Genomic DNA, 19719 nt, shown 5'->3' on the forward strand with positions numbered 1-19719 from the left:
CAGGCAGTAACGAATGAGTGAAAGATCGTAAAGTTATAGACAAGTGATGTGATAGTATTATGCCATGAATAAATCTGTCTCTGTTTAAACTTAGTTTTGCAGTCCTAATTTTAAACACATGTTGGAAATACCCACATGAAAGTATGTGTTCCACAGCTCTAGTCTCGTCGTGTGTATGTATAGTATGTGCTGCATCATCCACTACTATAATTCCTAACAGTTGTCGAAAATTCAATGTGGTTTAAATAACTTTTTGCAATTGTTCACACAAGTCAGTGTTCAACCTGCACACTTTACTCTGCAAGCTTTGAATACTTGGAACAAATCTTCTAGAGCTATAAATAGACTCAATTCTGTGGCAGATACGCTCCCTGTCTGCAAACAGTTCTTTAATTTTTACTGAAATTATCCCGAAGTTTAGATTCAAAGCTTGTGTTTGGATTACGTCCTCTTCTGTTACAGGAGCCCTTTGTGAAAGCACCACTCCTGAGGAAACAGTGAAGTCAGAGCACAGTCAGAAAGATGAAAGTGTATTTTGTTTTTTGATTACGATTTCGAGTTAGCCTCCCAATTTGCTGTGGATGTCAGTGCTTTTATTTGACACGTTGTTTTCTACGTGACTGTGCTTGAATTTCACTGTGCTTGAATTTTGTGTCAGGGACTGTGGCCCCGACACAAAAAAAAAGAAAGGAAGCATTCTACTGTCTGCATGAAGAGAAGAGTGCACTATTTGAATGCAACTTGCATGCATCCTTATACTACTAACATAATTATGTCGACACAGTTGCCATGACAACGGGAGGTCACAGCCCTGTCATTAAGCCGCCTGGTTTCATGTTTCTATTTATAATTACCACTCCAAGCACAGTTACAGATGTTTTGATAAAGATGAAAAACCTTCTCCTAACTCGGCGTGCATGAGTTAACCTTCCTTTTTTTATCCCTCTTGCTCATATCATGTTTGCCGCATTTTAAACGTGAATTAAGCAAACTGTGTGATGTGTATCAAAGCTCTAACAGCTAAGTGGAGAGGTCTGTTTTTCTGCCTGTACTCCTGGGCTCCTTCACCTTGAAAAGAAGATTGCTGTACCCTTTGCTTTCCAATTTCAGGCAGGTCTGGATTCAAACGAGTGTTTGTCCTGGGTTATTTCTGGTTCTAGTCGTACAGCAGATCGCGCCACTGCTGAACGGTGCCAGAAATATTTCACCAGGCAGGTGGCATGCAGGTCACGTTTTTGTTCCAAAAATATGCCTAAAAATATTTTAGCTACAGCTGCCCAGTCGTATGATCGGTAAAATTATTCTGCAGAAGGAAAGGGTGATCAAAAAAATACTGTGTTTTGATGACAGCCAGATAGTGAGGTAAAAATGTCAGTATCACCCACTCGTGGATGAAGTCTAACAGTGAAAATTTCTAATTTTAGTGACACAGTATATTTATGAAAGACCAAGTGGTTGTTAACACAAAATGAGATAGGTGGGCAGAATGATCTCCTCTTTATCATCACCATTATTTATTTATAAATCCAGGATTTATGACACGATCCAGGCATTGGTTTAAATCATTTCTGATCCAAAAGGAATAGTGCCACCTACTGGTCCACCAACACCAACGTACAGCAGCAACCTGGTTTTCTCTGGAAAACCCCCAGCCCAGTCCTGACCAGCCCCAGCCTTGCTGAGGTCTGACCAGATCAGTCTACTGCCTTAAGTATTTACTATATATGAAATGAAACACTTATGTGAAATCACAAACCAAGATATGAAATATGGAATCAGATCATGTTATGTAATAATTATGACTCAGTCTATGACCACATATAAATTGTTTATAGATACCTAGCTGTTGTACCTTCAGGACTGTGTAATCTTTTTTTCTTTTGTTTGTGTGGCTTAATCCTTGAAATATGGGGCATTAATTCAATTTTAACCGCATTTTAAGATAAGACATTAGCAAAGTCTGCTGTTTTGTGGTCCTTATACAGCAGAAATCAGGACACGTAAACCAATTAGAAATAAAAGTAATCTATATATGTCTTGAGTGTTCTATCAGCGTTCCATCGCTAAAATTAAGATTTCAAAGTCAGCGGCACTCATACTAACAGTAAGGCTGTATTTATCTTTTAAATTTTATATGTTTTCATTTAGAAGACTAATGCATGTTAAAGTCTATGTATCATGTGCCTACCTGTTTTATTCTTGTGATTGTAAATGGTGTGGCTGAAAGAAGCAATGTTTATTCAGTGTGGAACTCTTTTTTATTACTTGTGGAATTACCTCTAATATGGGACATGTGCCTTTGCAAACATGTATCATATAAGCTGCCAATTTTTTGTCATATGAAGTGATATGGACAAAAACCATCAGAACTGCTGGAGTAGGACAGGACTGAGGTCTACAGCACTGCCTTCCCTTAGAATAGATTGTATAATGAGCAATTAGAAACATTTATATAAATGAGTTTGTCAGAAACAGAAAGTACTTTAACATGAGTACTATTTCTATAGTGAGAGTTAATAAAATTTCAACACTCAAATACTGGACCCAGTAGCATCAATATGAACAAGGTCATCGATTAAAAAAAAGTAATTCATTAAATTAAAAATTCCCTTTTAAAAGTCCTTTACTTTGAAATATTTGAATGGAGTTTTGCTTTCTTGGGCTTCTAAAAAGTCAGCACCTTCAAAATGGACAGCAAGCATTTCCCTACCAAAAATACAATGCTGTCTTTACTAGGGAGGCTTGCTATCTTGTCAGAGCTGGGAGGGACAAAACTCTGTTACCTATAACAGAGTAAATAAATGGTAAAAATAGAGGGAGATTGTGACAGGTACAAAACAAGTCTGTGTCCAGGTCCAGTACTTGTGACTCATCAGGAAGGCACAGTCAGACGGCGAAGAAATGTCAGTTTGTTGATTGCCATCTCTCTATGTCATGAAATATTAATGCCTTCACTGTGCTCCCAGAAAGTGCTATTGATTTCTTTTGTAAACTGTGCTATATTTAGTCTAGACAAATGGGTTGTGGATTGTTGTTGAATACATCGTGTGAAAGTCTGGGCTCCTGCCTAGCATGTCCTTCGTACCTTAACAGCTATTATTTATAATCAAGAGCAGTTTTGGAAATAACAAGGGCAATTTGTAATAATGCCATTGATTTTCCTGCTAATAAAACTGCTATGAATACGAATAATCACGAGAACAAATTACAAATCTAAACAGCGAAATGAAATCAAAGCAGTGACTTGGTTGCCACAGCGGCCTGACGCCCCTCAAATCACTCCTGCAGGAGATTAGAGAAACCGGCATCACGTGTGAGACTAAGAACGGGGAACTTTGTCTTCGGATTTGTGTCATTTACCTGTAGACAAGAGCAGGACGGGATTTCAGTACGGATGCACCAGTGGACACCAGATTTATTCCGGCCTGTGTGCTAAACTATGTTCAATTGTTCAAGTTGATTCTGGGTCTTTCCGAGTGTGTACCCAAGGCATGGATGTCGGTCCTTTATTTGTTTATACAAATGATAAAATAATCCTATAATCACAGGAGCCCAGACTCATTCCTTTGAAGGCTTTATTGTGCGTTTTAATCCGCTGGTGTTTCTCAGGTTTCTCTGGGCTTCTTTGGTGTTTTGCTGAATTTGAGTTCTAAGTGATTGTTATTGCTTTTCTTCAAGTTCTGCTTTCCAAGTAGCTTTTTGAAGTTTACCATTAGCCTAGATTTCTCTGTTACAGTGAAATTATATCATTTTTTAAACAAGTCCTTGGGAGTGATGACTTCAAAAGTTTCAACAGGCAAGCTGAAACATTAAATGAATTGTGCTGGGAGAAAATAGAATGAAATAGGACAGGGAAAGGTGTTACAAGTGCCTATTTTTATCTGAAAGAAATGCTAAGAAGAACCTGTCAGAAACTGAATCCTGACTATATGAAGAGTATTTTCTGTATCTTCTTCTTGAGCTTTCCAACAGTGATAGTCCTAATGGTTAAGCATTGCGTATCGTATTTATGCCAGTGCTGTGTGTTTTAAATCTAAAAAGGAACAGCTTTAGTCTCAATAGGAAAGCTTTTGTTTGATAGCTAAGAAAATATTTGTGGGAATCATGGGGTAGTGTTTTCTCTTTTGTGGGGCTTGAGGACATAAGAGGGCCTTCTGCATTGTGGCTCAGAATTGTCTAGACTCTGCTTTACAATATATTTTCTTCTGAGGTCGTGTCTTGGGAAATGACCTAGGACGAATGGCACTATACAAGATCGGTTTCTTCAGTCAAACCGTGGCCACCTTTGCAGCTGGCTGTTTTGTACAGTTTGTAAGTGACATAGAGCCTCAAAGCCTGTAGTTGAACTAGAAGCAGGTGTGTTTCCCACTGAAGACGAGTCCCTTGATTAGGACACCCCCTAATGCAGTGACTGCTATTTGTTTTGACTAGTGTGTGAGACCAGCTTCTCTCCAAAAGCTAGATGACATTGTAGACATTTCGCTTCAGATCTGAAGGCGTTCGCACTGGTCTGTCAGACTCTCATGCTGCAGGAGTGCCCGAAGTGTTTTTGCTCGTTTATTGCTCATGAAACAACGAAACACATGCTGGCCCTCCCTCGTGGGACACCGCGCGCCCCGGCTCACGGTGGCCTGTCTCCTCTCCTGCAGTGGACCTCAAGCCCGAGCTGCCGGCGGGGCTAGAGCCGGTCACGCCGCTGGACCTCCGGACCGACCTGAGGATGACGATGCCGGCGGCCGACCCCACGGTGTGGGAGAGGCAGCTGCACCAGGAGCTGCTCCTGATCCAGAAGCAGCAGCAGATCCAGAAGCAGCTCCTGATCAGCGAGTTTCAGAAGCAGCACGAGAGCCTGACGAGGCAGCACCAGGCTCAGCTCCAGGAGCACCTGAAGGTGAGGTGTGACCTCGGACTGTGCCTTTTCATTTCCGCCGAGAAAGCCGATCTGTTTCAGTAACTGCTGGCAACTGACAATTCTGGCCTTCCATGTGGCAGCTTTCTTCTGGCTGTGCTGAATAAAACTGAATATTTTTAGCGTTCGTCATTTGCGGATTTCTGTGGTCACGTCTTGAATTATACAAAAGCATCCACTGGGTGATATTTCTGTCCTTCGTCAAACAACAGCGACATTGAACACAAACTGCTCATGCATAACTCCTTCCCTTTATATATGGGCAGCTGAATAATCCAGCAAGATTTCATTTAAGCAGTAAAAGTTGTCCATCTAGTATACGTCATTTTCAAGAGAGGTGACATCTTGATCCACAAATAGAGACCAGGATGGTATTCTGTTTCCCCTGTGGTCCCTGCCAATGAGTTTTATTTAGAAACTGAGCTTATTTTCTAATAATCGTGCGTACTTTCATATCCCTGCATAAAAAACTCTGTTACTCTGCTGCTCTTTAAACTGATCAGCCAAACACAAATATTTTTACGACTACCAGTATGCAGAATGTTCTACAATCACTGCTGTCACGGCAACACCAGATGATGTATTTGTGTGCCTGATCACACAGGTTGAAAATAAAATGTTCTGTGACTCTGTGATTGTGTTTCTGAAATACTATTGATGATTGATTGAGCTCCTCGGGCTCAGAATCATTCAATTCTAGATTGAACATGCTATTTAAATTCTATTTGTAATTATATATAATATTTGTCTAAATACAGTATGACGTTTAAAGGATAGACTGCTAACCCAAAACCCAAAAAAGTACACCTTAACACCTGGTAAAATAATATATACAGTGTGTACAGTATATGATGTGCATGCATGTATGTACATACTGTATATTTTTAAACGGTGATAATAAAACGAAAGCTGTAAAAGTCAACAGTTTAATTTCAGTCATCTCTTCAAAGTCTTTACTGGACTGCAGAGTAAATCCAATTCGCACATCTGACCCCAAAAACAAGGAAATCCAAAACACTGGCAGTACACTGGGCCTGAAAGTTGAGATTCAACGGCACACTCACCACATCTGAGGTGTAAAAAAACACGGCATCATCCGAATAGCCAAAACAGAAACCCAGTTTACGTATGAAGTAGTATCTATTGTTAGTTTAACTTTCTAGTTGCCCTTTCTCTATTCTATAGTACCTAAACAAAACAGACACAATCAGAGATAAGCAAGCTGCATTTTCCATTTTTAAAACTTTTTTGATACAACATTAATCAAAAGCTACACTATCTCGCATTCATCAGCGACAGGCAAATGTGTTCTTCCACTGATGCTGTTCATTCCTTCAGATCTTGGTTTTGGCAGTTTTGTTTTTGCCGTAGTTGGCTTGTTCTCTGCGTGCGGGTGTTGATAAAAATGCCGGACGGCCCATCACGGATCTTTGATGCTGTCCACTTCTTAGTTACAACAGGAGCTGCTGGCCATTAAACAGCAACAGGAGCTGCTGGAAAAAGAGCGCAAAGCGGAGCAGCAGAGCCAGGAGCAGGAGATGGAACGGCACCGCCGGGAGCAGCAGTTCTTCCTGCTCCGCAACAAGGACAGGGCCAGAGAAAGTGAGGCCCAGCGCTCGTCTCCGTCCCAGTCGTGTTGTGCTTGTGTGTCTGGGGGGCAGTGCACAGCGGCAGGCCTGAAGGATGTGACTGAGGCTCGAGTCCCATGAGTCCTTCTTTCTGAGCTATTCCAGGAATTCATGAAGATGTAAAGATCCCTCCTGCCACCTGGTGAGATGGCACCAGGAGGAAGGTGTCCGCAGATGGAACAGACGTTTCTTTACTCAGTGTGTGTTTTTTGGGTAACGCTGTTGAAGGGCGATGGGGCTTTGTGTTGGAAGGTGCATTTTGTTTACGAATATGGTGTCAGTTAGAGGATAAGAGTGTTATTTCGACAGCGTTTTGTTCAGCTTTTCTGAGTTTAAACTATTTGTACCACAGTATATCTGTATTTGTTCTGGACCCATATTTTTAAATTTTTCCCTGCCATACTGGAAGTGATTTTGGTAATGAAACACACTGAAACGATAAAACCTCACTCTAATATTTCAGGATACTATTTCCTTTTCTGCAGGATGCCTGCAGATTTCATCCTTTTGAAAAAGGGGCACATTGAGCACATTGTCTTGGTGCTGTGTCTTGGTCCTGCGTACAGCAGGTCTCTCACATGAAGGCCGAAAGAACAGGACTCCCACTGCCTTGTCATGGAAGACTTTCTAACTGCCCACAAGAGGGAGACATTTGCTCATTAGTTAAACCGCTCATTCAGGGGTTAATCCGAAAACTGCTCCATTCCCCATAGCAATAGAACGACTTGTTCTATCTAAGCACTGACACCTCACAATTTATTGCTTTCACCAAGTGGAGGTCCCCTCTCTGTGAGCGCAGCTGTAAATATATTACATGGAACAAGCAGTAATTATGTGAGCCCCTTTCAGAAGCGTATTGATCCAGGATTTTGTTTCGGCAGGTGCAGTGGCCAGCACGGAAGTCAAGCAGAAACTCCAGGAGTTTTTATTAAGCAAATCAGCCAGTAAAGAGACGGCAGGCAGTGACGTGAATCATTCCCTGGTCCGGAGGCCCAAGCTCTGGCACACGTGAGTTTCAGCGCCTGGGTACAGGCTGTTTTCATTCCCAGGGGCACACAGGGCAGGGGAGGAATTTACTGACAATACTGACATTACAAAAACATACCAGCAACATGGCCTGCTATGACCGACTCCGTAAGGTAAACATACATTTTAAAATACCCATTTTGAAATTATTGTCCGTTCTTCCACACGGTTCATTTGCTGGAAGGTTCCATCCAAGCCTTGAAGTGCTCTCACAAAAAGAGAGCTATGATATTTATTAAAAATAAGGGACTGTACGCTGTACCAGCGGAATGATTAACATGTGGAAATGCAACAGTGATCAGAGTTACTTAACAAACAAGAAAAAAAAAACACGTTTGTCTGCTCAAATATTCATTTATACCTGCAGGAGGGAAATTCTACAAATGGAAAGTCAAGTTCCAAAGGCCTCCAGGCAAGGCTTTTGCATCTTGCTCCACCAGTATTCCCCACTGCCCTTGACTGAAGGCAGGTAGACGGAAATCTGGAATTAATCTGGACCCTTTACTGTGAACAGGGCAGGCCGTCACACCTCACTGGATCAGAGTTCGCCTCCCCTCGGCGGGACGTCTCCCACATACAAGTACACCCTGCCAGCGGCACAGGACTCAAAGGATGACTTTCCACTGAGGAAAACTGGTATGTCAAACGCCCGTCTGAGCTCCTGGTATCAATTAAAGCTAAAATTATCCTCCTTATATACTTTTGCTGTCTTTTTTAGGACAGAATTATGGATAGCCTAATCAATCATTTTTAAAAAAAAGCTTTCATGCACTGTTAATTTTATAGTTGGGAGACTTCACAGTGTTAGGTCCAATGGGAGCTCAGAGTTCCTTGGGGTTTTATGAAACGCTGCTAGTTATTAACCTTCAGGCATCTGCACTGCTCTCAGAAGAGAGAGGGGTTTTAGGATGCCTTGGAACATACAGATACCCTGTTGCTATCACTCTGACATCTCTGCTTTCACACAGGCCTTGCTTTGTGCATGTAATGTATGCATTGATAATATTCTGGCTTTTGCGAGCTTATAGGTTTACAGTATCAGCTACTAGATCGATCTGAACTGTGCGTGTGTTCGACTTGCTGGACTAGTAGTTATACTTTCCTCGGGTGGGTGAGAGCAAGAAGCAGCTTGTACTGTCTTGACAAATGTGGGCTAAAGTGTAGAGGAGAAGTTCAGGAAGAAACAATAAAAAAAGACCAAGGCTGGCTAAATGTTTGCAGATGAGCCTTACAGACATTAATCACAGTGGTTTGAGGTCAATGGTGAGTGTCACATAGCTGACATCTCAGAGCATCAGCTAATTGTTTCAGCAAATGCTCCTGTTTACATTTTAGGTCAAAGTAATGAAAAAGGGTACTTTTCTATAGTGGATAATCTTGAGGTTAATGCAGGGTTTAACAAATGATTTTGAAGGAGGTCAGCCTGAATGGAGCGCAGTGTGGAAGAGACTTATCTGACCCTGCCCCTGATCAGCCAGAATGTGATCACAGCGTCCTGCATCAGGGTCACTGCAGAGCCTCTGGCCCGGGAGGGCTCTAGGAGGACAGTGGTGCCATAGGAGCCACCACAGCCTGATAATTGGATCAGCTTGACCCTTGGTGCAAGGGTGAGCTCTCTTCCTCTGCCCCAGGGAAGCCCACATCCCACTGTGACACCACTGGTAATGTGCCACAAGACAGATCTAGCATTTCAGACCCATTTTCTGGAGTTGTTAAACAGGGCATCTGAGATGAGCTAGATGCCTTTACCATATACCTCAAATTTAGAGTAGCCAGAGACAGTAAAAAAGTCATGGCAGACACAATATTGGCGTGCAAGTGTTAAAAAACAGCTAATTTCTCCTCTCCCATTCATTTGCATATATAGTATTTTTAAAAAAGCAGCAACGTGATGTAGGCAGATTCAGTGGTACATAAAGTGCTGTCCTTTTTCTGTAAAGTTTAAATTCATTAAAGCAATCTGCAAGCATCTCCTTAATTAAAATAAATATACAGCATGTTGAATTTGCAAACATATTTTTGACCACCAGTGTGGTAAACCTTAGATATTGGTTAAGCTTAAGATTTATAGGGTAGACATTCATGGCAATATAAACTGTTCATCTTTGAATGAGAGGAGAGGTGCTCTGGGAAAACAGGGCATTTAACTGTATTAAGGACTGGAAAATCCATTGTAACAAAGCAGGACGTGTACATTCCACCAGAAAATGTCTTTATCAGGGTTGAAACAGTAACACGTTCTGCATCGAGTTAGGACTTGAGCTGTATAACACGTTTTTACACCTGAACACAGAAATTGGAATCTAGACAGGATACATTTTCTCATCGAAGCATTGCTCTCCTCTACAGCATCTCAGCTGCTCTAGTGCTCGCCATTCTGCCACACAGTGTTAGCAGCGCCTCACTGTCTATTCGTGACCTTGCGGTCTAGTCGTAACCATCACCCACATCTCATTTTTACTGGTTGATATTTTCTTTTTTTGCTTTGCTCATGCCGGTCTTAGAACATTGCAGTGGTTTAAAAGGTCAAGCAACTAAGCTGGCCAGTGCATTAAATTCAACACCTAATTATTCTTTCTGATGTAGCCTACTACATAACACTGAAAAACAGGACAAGAGTGACATATCACACATCTTACTGTGCCTTCAATTTTCCAATATTTGCAGAGGGTGTTTAGACAAACCAATATCCTATTCCCTCAGCATTTTGCTGCATGTTGGGAACAAAATTCTCACAAATTCTTGCCTCTTTTTTACCAACGTGTTTTGTCGTTGACAGATTGAAATATGGTTTATCTGTCCACTGCGCTCCTCTCTGGCTGTAGTTTGGATGTTAGTGCAAATGTTGGATGTGGATGTTAGGTTATCACATCAATTGATATTACAGAATCAGAGCTTGCTGGGAAATTTCGACAAACCAGGGCTAACCACCACACTCTTAATAATAGGATAACCCCTGTAAATACATTTTAAAAAAGGATAATGATCCTTTACACCAGTCAGTTTTCTTTGTCCTTTTTTAGCAAGATTGTCAGCGCAGAATGAATCTCCACTTGTTCTTTTGTAGGTTGCATGCTAACAGTGTTTGTGCCTAGTAAGAGGGAAGATTCAGACCTGAATGCCTTCATTAAGGGTTGCTAATTATAGATGAATAAGAGTCATGAGAATATAGAAGGACTGTTGATATATTTATAACATTTAATATCTGTGTTCAGCAAAACTTCAGGGGAAAGAAGTCAGCACTGAAATAAATTAATAATAACATTCTCGTCGATTAGGCCCTCAGAAATCTGTGGCAAAATGATATTGTGCATAGATTTATTGTGAAGTTAAGGAAATTCCATTTTGCTTTTTCCACCTTTGTCCTCTTTCAAATTACAGGACTATACACGTGTATGTAGTAAATTACCCTACCATATGGAGTGGCACATTGTATATGTATGTAATTAAGTGATAGGCAGTGGGGACTATATCCTAAGTTTTGCGGACTGTTATATGTATAATGTAAACTCAATTTAGTTAATTATAAAGTCTGTTCCATTTAAACAAGCACTTCAGAAGGACATGAAAGTGCTTTGTGTTTGGTCTGTCACTTCACGCTCATTTGAACAATTACCTTACAGACATTCTGTGCCAGAACTCATACGTTTAGGAGGGCTCTTGGAAATCACAGGTTATGGGGAAGCACTTTTTAAAATCCACCAAACCATGAAATAATGGCTCATTTGTAGAAAGAATTCAAGGTTATAATATGAGCAATGTAAGATGTTCTTCTAAGAGTTAGATGAGGACGTTAAGAATGTAAAAATCTAAATGATTTTGTAGAAAGATTCAAATGACACATTTAGGAATTATCATTAATTAACCACATTTGAATGGTTTTAGTTTTTCCTTTCTGATTTACAGTTAATTTTAATTCTGTGGTCAAAGGGAAATCCTAGAGCATTTATGAAGATTCTGTTATTAATGTTAACTTATGAAATGTCTTTCTATTCAACTACATTACGGTACATGACAGCAATCTCAATCTAAAATCATTTTTAGTTGAGCTTGTTTTAAATTGAAAATAAACATAACCTCAAGTTGGCCTTGTTACCTGACTTCATTCGGGGCTCTTTATGTTATTTTGGAATTTCCTACGTATTTTTTTAAAGGAAGTCATGGAGCTGAAAGGCGTTTTTCTGAAAATATATCCTGATGAGGGAGTCACAAACAAAGTTTTGTTAGCTAAACTTCAAAGCCACAATTTGTGCGTATTTTTATTCCTTCCTATTAATTCCAGCGCTAACCTGAGAAGTTTGGGGGGAGGGGGGTATTCGCAGGGTGTATGATATTAAAAATAGCCCTTCTCCTGCTTTAATAATAATCCTCCTGCATTGACAAGAGCATCCAAGAGCTTACTTCCTGTTCCTCAGGTTTCAGCCTCTAGATGTGGTCTTTTCCACAAGAGGCCCCCTCCTCCACTTCCTGTCTGTCCTCATTAAAGCCTGCTCTGTGGCTGGCACGCATGTGGGAGACAAAGGTTCCACTTGTTCTGCACTGCGGCTGCTATCACAAACAGGGGGATTGGCAGCTGTCACCGAGCTGAGGGACCGACACAGTGCAGAATTGAACATGACAGGGAAGTTTATTTTTCCAAGTGGGCTCCTATTAATAAAGATGGGAAGCCGGTAAAACTGCACTTGTATTCCTGATCTTTTCATGCAGTATGAGTGAAATAAAAAGAGAATCTTGAGTTTCTAAAGGTACAATGTATGAACAAGATTTTTGATGATCATTGTTTCACTTGCTTTAAAAGATCCCTTGCTTTTAGTTTACATAAGGTTTAGCCTATAACAGTTGCATTAAAACTACATGTGCAATTTTAATATTGTTGCTGTCTCTAATTTAAAGAGAGTGTGGTTGATTATTAAATTATAATAAAGGTAATATAATTCCAGTTCACTGGTTTAAGAGGAAAAGTGCTTTGGTAGACTCTAGTGCTAATATTTATGCCTGTCTAGTGTTGCAGTGCAGAGTATTGGTGAGGGTTGCAGACTCATAAATGGAAGGTTGTTACCTTAATCCTGTGCGAGGCACCGCTGTTTTTCTCTTGAGAAAAATTGTGCCAGTAAAATGCACAGCTGTATAAATGGGTACAGCTGTTAAATCACTTCAGAGGAAAGAAACAGTCAAAGACAAAATTCAAGACAGGGCAAACACCTGACGCAAGTGTGGTTCGTTACATGAAGGTAAAAAAATATAAAAAACTAGACTTAGGTGTTTATGTACTGTAGACACACAAATCCCATCTTCTAGAGGGCCATAAAAAAGAATGGTGTTTAAACCTGTTAGTTTAACCCGTAGAATTCAAATCATGGGGTTCTGTGTTAAAATTGTACAATGCATTTAGAATTTTTGTGCAGTTTTGGTCACCACATTTGAAAAATAAAAAAAAGATTTTACTGGTTTGGAACCAATCCAGAGAAGAGCGTCCAGATGCGTTCCTGGACTGAACAGGGCGAGTTACACTGCCTGACCATCTTTTTGTCTTGAACAGAGGAGACCTCATTTTTTCAATTGTCCAGTGGAGGGTCTGCAGAAAGCGGCTGCTCTTAATTGTAACGCATGCCATCAACCGCGAAACACAAAGCATGGAAACAATGACATGGAATAAAATTGGAACTGCAACTAAGTGCAGTTCAAACCAAGTACAGGACGTGCTTGTTTACATGAAGAGTTACGGGAGTCTGTAACAACCTGCCCTGTCACGCTGTTGAAGCTGGTGCCTTCAGTGATGTCACTGATTGCCTGCATGAGACCTTCAGAGCAGATACTAAAAACTTCATGAGCAACAGGGGCCTCCTTGCATTTTGCAGAAGCTTCCAAGTTATCACACTTGCATCTGGAGATGAATGTGTTACTAATCATGGAATCCATTCAAAGTGAATTATAGATCGTAGAAACGATAATCTGAGTCACTAAACGTCGTTGAAATAAATAGGAGGAATCAGAATTGCCTTTTAGGTTATTCTATAATATGTGAAAGATAAAATATTCCCTTTACATGAAAGAGAAAATGCTACCAGATGGTCGACAGAATTATTTAGTGTAATTGGATGTAATTGACTTTCTGTTTTGTACAGTACAAAACAAATATTGTATTTTAGAACTTCTTTTAACTGAAATTCAAACTTCATATAGTTATAATATTACACATATTTACAGCTATTTACAGTATGTTTAATGTCATTAGCTTGAAATGACTGTTTTATTATGAAGCTTGTAGAGAAAAGAAAGGTTATTGCAGATACAGACATGAAGCTACAGTGCATTTGGTAAGAGCCAAGCCTCATTGCATGACTTTCCTGAATTTTCTGCGATATTTATTTAAATGGGTCATTGCTTTAACACACTGAACCACGATGACTGGGCAGTTAGAACATTATTTAGTAGCAGCCCTTTACATAAACAATAGATGTAGACCATATATATTTTCTCATCAAATTAAATACGTGTAAAACCTTTACTCTAACTGCTGAACAAATATTTTTGTGGTATTTTTCTAATAGCCAATATTCATCAAGTGTCAGTTAGCCCAAACAACAGTATTTTCTTAAGGAATAACATTACTGCAGGCCTCCTTCTGATGTTTTTAATAAAATATTCACTTTTCTGTGCAACCTTTTAAGAATAACTACAAGGGGGTATATGATAGTGTTATTGAAAAAATAAGTATATGGTACAAAAGATAACAATAGCCAGGGGACATTATTTTTTTAGTATTCCTTCAAAAGTGTTTTCTTAGTGATGAATCTGTCCTGTTATGCTTTTACATTCATCCAGTCCTACACATTTAGATAAATGATTGTGGCACTTGCATTTGTCACGTACTGTGCTAACAGCTCTCAAAATGGACATCGGCTACAGCGTGCATACTGTATCAGATGTTCCCCAGCCCTCGATGCTGAATAGCTGTGTAATTTCGCTCACTGCCTGAGCTGTGTGTGAAGCAGGTTCTTTGGAGACGAACAGCGCCGTGTGCATTATTACCCTGCCTCTTTTGCCTTTGCTCCAAAATATCTCCAAGAGTTTTCTCTGTCTGACACCTGCTTCAGCATATCTGACACTTTTTCTTCTAATTGGACAGCTTTAACCAGCTCTGCCGCAAAGAAAGAGAGGCTTTTAGGGAAAAAGTCCCTTAAAATGTATTTCTAGGCTCTCTCACTGAACCCTTTGAAGGATAAATCAAATATTAATGCCGCATTCTGGATTTATTAATAGCACGGTGAACTTGTAGTGCCTTTATTCTTGGATGCATTGAAAAATGTTCCATTGATTTTTTTTTTGTACTGATCTGAGCAGAAGTGGAGTTTCCCTGCCATCAGAGACTTAGCCTTTAGCTTCTCCAGTACTGGTATCAGAATGAAGCAGCTAGGTGGCCAGTCAGCTGTTTCCATCAGTTCTTTGAAAACAGGGGCAGACGATAATGTACTTTTCATTTACCTCTCACTTGTCTAATGGATGAATGTAATTGTTTTCTGCTGTAATACTTTTGCCCTCTGTTAACAGTTTGTACAGTAAACATATCCTACTTTTAAAATACAAGACTACTGGTGTCCAATTACACCTGCCCACCTGTAGGTTTTTTCATTATTTTTTTATTAGATGAAACAACAGATCATTTCATAGGGCATTAGATGTTCCTGTTAGCCCTCAGGTCAATGAATGTTTTGGTTTAATGGCATCAGTTCATTAGGGTGCGTATTTCTGTTGTGAAACAATTCACAAAAGCTCTTATGATTGAAAGCACCGCAGAATAAAAAGAATTTTACAATGATGCTGTTGTTTTGTTGTGGAGGAACACCTACAGCCAGGTTGATTTATGTTTTTACAAATCTGTTTTGCAGTTTATATTAGTTTTCTTTTTTGTTTTTTTTCTTAGTACCATGTAGTACAACCCCATTACATTCCAGCACACTTTTAATAAATTTATGACGGTGTCCTAATTGTTTTGACCTATAGTACCAGGTCCATGTCAAAGGAATTTTTTTACATTTCTCATCAATTAACTGTGATTAGATTAGCTATTCTCTCTGTCATTCTGTGCTTCCGTTACTGTGGTTTACAGTAAAAGTGCGTTGCCAGCCTTTTATTTCTCAATCAAATACGTTTGTAGGAATCCAAACTGACTTGTGATGATTTCTGTGCCTGAAGCAGGTCCTTGTTCACAGCTATGTCTGCAGCTGCGTGGAATAAAATGAGTCTTGCGTTATAGCATGTATTCATCAAACAGCAAAGACAGGCACATTTCTGTGGTCAGTATTTGACAATAATCCAGTGAAAGAGGTCTGGCCACATTACCCAGAAAAGAAGCTTAGCCACTGCAAAGTAGATTATTCTTGTAAATCTCTGCTTGCCGGTCATCTACCTTATATATAGCCTATGACCAGAATAGATTCAGGTCGTGGCATGTGGAATGGAGCACTGGCTGAGGCAGCCCTTAGTGACCCACAGAAGTGTGGCCCTTCTGTGTGTCTTGACCTGTTTAGTGTTATTTCATTTACAGAAGGGGGTGAGTAGCAGTTTGACAATAAATACCCTTCATAGAGGATATTTTATATCTCTAAATGTCACAAATGACAATAAAGTTCTCTGTTGTGCTTCAGAGAGTGGTGTTCTCTAGTATAATGCTTTCATGTCTTGGCACATGTTTTTTTTTTATTAAGCAGCCTTAGCGACATCATTCTGTTGTTATAGTATGTGGAAATCTTAGGCACTAAGATCATTAAGAGGATTTTGATGATCACATAATCCCTCAAGCCCCTCATTTCATTTGGGTTGATTAAACCTGACCATAAACTTGATTTACTGCACAGAAAGAATATACACATCTATATAAGAACAACCCCAAAACAGGTGAATTTTGCTATTTTAATGTTAGATGTTTAGCCAATAGTTTACAATTAAAATCAACTAGTTTTCTAAAGCCTCCTATGGGCAATCGGGGCTGCTTTTGTGTAAGAAGAATAATTATAGTCTGTCCTCACTGGGCCCTACAGATGGAATTTCTTTTTTGAGCTTATAGGACAGAGTGTGTGCCCTTATTTATTTGTTTTTGGTGTTTGAATTTATTTTTTTCAGCAATACCAAGTTTCAGGCAAAGCACAAAAATAACTGCCTTGTCTGGGCTTTTGAAAAGTAAAACAAAAAATTTCTTGAACTAGAATCGTGGTGTATAGTAGACTGGAGTAAAACTTTGTAAAGGCATTTATCCTGGCACTCATGTGACTTAGTGCATGTTAATAAAATTTCTGTTAATAATGAGCCAAGGCAATCTGTAAAACTGTGAGAATCCTTGATTTGTTGCATGACAAAATGGAAATATTAAGCCGAATTAATGTCGAGATGTTAAAGATTTGTTTACTTTACAGAGATATCACCTCTGGCCTCACTCACAAATCAAATTATTATTATTAAGCTCTGAATACCTTAGGCAATTTGTTTGAAAGAATGAGGTGTTGCAAGTCTGCTTCAGAGTGGAGCTGAAATTTCTTTTCAAATCCCGAGTTCTTGTTGTACTGCCGTTGCACTGAGGATGCAGAGCAGACATACCTGCTTCTGGGGCTCCTGCCTGTTTTTCAAGCGACTGATTTGGATGCCGAGCATGATGGCGGTGTTGTAAAAATAGAAAGCAATCAGGGCAGCCGCGCATGAAAAAGATTCATGCAGCTCCCCAGCCGGCTCTGAAGAGCTCTCTCCCACAGCCGCAGGACTTGAATCACATTAGGAAACCACTGGATTGGAAACTGTCTGCTGCTCTGCAGCTGAGAGATGGTATAAATAGAATTAACGCTCTGCGTCGTAATTAAGCCAGCAGCACATAGATTTTCTCAACAGCATCAGATACTGCCGGCGGTTTTGGGCTCTGCACCTTCACAGAGCACAAGCGGTCGGCACCTTGTCAGCTACTGTACGGTGTCTGTTTTCTCTGTCTAAGGGAAAACTATGTCTCAATAAAACCAGGCGAGGCGTTGCTTTAACTAGGGATGAGAGATGAAACAGAGAAGGGCACAGGAGTCTCTGACATACTCACTGGAAGAGGTGACCTGCAGTAATTTACTGAGCCTCCAGACCAATAGTACGTCTGGATATGTGTATGAAAAACCTTCACCGCACAACAATCCAAAACATCATCATCATCTAAATGTCAGTAAAACTCTCCATAGTTTTCTGTTTAATGTGGTGCAACTTTCATCCAGTCCTCTGTGCTTGTTGGTAAACGGACATCGTTTTGAACAAACTGTCATGGTATTTAGCAGGAGGTGTGTTCAGGCCCTTGGGCTCCCCTCTTCGTGGTGAAGAGCGCCTCCTCGTTTGCTCATTGCTGACTCCTGACTCGCTCGGCCGGACTCGCAAGGCAGCGCCAGACAGATGATGGCGTCTTTTTATATCATTAATATGAATCAAAACTAGACATTCAGATCCTGCAAGCATGCCTCCGTTTCACAGGAATATATAAAAAAAGATTCAAATGCAATTTGCTGACAAATGCTAAACAATGTTGTCATCCACTGCCCCACCACAAAATCCTCAAAAGAATCATGCGGTGACACAGTGTCTCCAAAGACTCTTCTCTCCGGCTGATAAAAAGGACGTTATTTTATTATTTTCATTTTCAGCTCTATCAAAAGGGTCATCAGTCAGGCAGTGCCTGGTAAGCAGATTTTTCTGGAAGATACTGATTTAACTACAGCTTTCCAAATGCTAAGGAAAATGTCACATTGCTTGTTCTATTGATTGAATTAGTTTTAATTTGGTGCAAATTATATCTCCTTCGCTTCAATTCTGAGAACACGTACCACTTACTTGTCTATGTACCCTATAATTTTATAAAAGGGCAATGACTTGTTTTACCTAAAGACTATTTTAATCCTGAGTTAAGAGTGTTTCAACAGTGTCAGTTTTACTTACTTCAGGTTCCTGTCCTGATTAGTTCAGTGCTAAACCATGTAGTAGAGATTCATTCCTAACATCTCTGGTTCAGATTAAGAACGAGGGTTTCTGGTGTTCTGCTAAAGCTATAACGCTGGCCATTGTTAGTTTAAGTGCTGCTACTGTATCAGGGCTTGTGGTCACTGAGGGCTGCAGGTAGCAGATTTATCCACTTATGCACTGTTTTGGTGAGACTAATTTATTCCAGATGACTTAGAACAAATTTCCAATCCTGTTTCATTTATATATCATTGCCCAAAAAAGGCTGTTCAGGGTGATTTTTTATATAAAAAAGGACTTTAAGTGTGTTGGTTTCACTTGCAAGAATCGTTAAACCTCTGTAGTTCACTGTATAGCTGCATTCTGCAATCATTACGAGGTGTGATTTGAGCAGGTGCAAGTACTCAATTGTTTTGTTCTTAATCTTCCAGCTTCTGAACCCAACCTGAAAGTGCGTTCAAGATTAAAACAGAAGGTAGCAGAGAGAAGAAGCAGCCCATTACTAAGAAGGAAAGATGGAAATGTAATCAGTTCATACAAAAAGAGGACATTTGAATTGACAGGTAAGAAAAGACCATTTCCAAGACCATTCGCACTTCTGCGTGTTTTGGTCATAAATTGATTGGGGATTGCGATTTGCTGTGCACATTTTTTATTTTAGAAAAAAAAAATTTTCATCGCACGCCTGCTGTAAATGTGCTTTTGCAGAGATTTGTTACATCCTGTTGAGATTCCAAATCTGCTTAGATTGTTTGGAACCAGTGCTAAACCACTTCAGAAAAATTGTACCCATCCTTTTAAATCTCATTAATCTGTACATGTAAGAGCCGTACACGTTCCAACCAGGGTGGTGTGATGGTGCAGTGGTCAGCATGGCTGCCATGCGGCGCCAGGGCCCTGGGTTCGGATCCTGGGGAGCTGTTTGCACGAACTGTTCTCCCTGTGTTCATGTAGGTTTCCTCCAGGTGCTCTGCTTTCTTCCCTCAGTCCAAATCCATGGCGGTAGGGTAATTGGGCGTTTTGGGGAAATGATAGAGGTGTCGTGTGTGGGTGTGCCCTGTGATGAACTGGTGTTCCATCCAGAGTCTATCCTGCCCCGAGCCTGTTGCTTGCTGGGACAGGCTCCAGCTCCGCCCGTGACCTTGTACTGGATAAAGTGGTTAGAAAATGGATGGATGGATG

General features: G+C 40.2%; 1 protein-coding gene across 7 annotated transcripts in view; it reads left to right on the forward strand.

Moving 5' to 3' along the window:
• The window catches only part of LOC148823179 (histone deacetylase 9), a 178701-nt gene that overhangs the window by 77109 nt on the left and 81873 nt on the right, over positions 1-19719 (forward strand). For all 7 annotated transcript variants that reach the window (XM_088928539.1, XM_088928542.1, XM_088928543.1 and 4 more), the window contains 5 exons: positions 4650-4891; positions 6361-6511; positions 7419-7545; positions 8078-8199; positions 18969-19100. In XM_088928539.1, coding sequence (XP_088784665.1) covers positions 4650-4891; positions 6361-6511; positions 7419-7545; positions 8078-8199; positions 18969-19100 — 774 coding nt within the window. The remainder of the gene's footprint in view (positions 1-4649; positions 4892-6360; positions 6512-7418; positions 7546-8077; positions 8200-18968; positions 19101-19719) is intronic.

The sequence above is a fragment of the Atractosteus spatula genome, chromosome 12 (assembly GCF_055471065.1).
Source record: "Atractosteus spatula isolate fAtrSpa1 chromosome 12, fAtrSpa1.hap1, whole genome shotgun sequence".
Taxonomy (NCBI): domain Eukaryota; kingdom Metazoa; phylum Chordata; class Actinopteri; order Semionotiformes; family Lepisosteidae; genus Atractosteus; species Atractosteus spatula.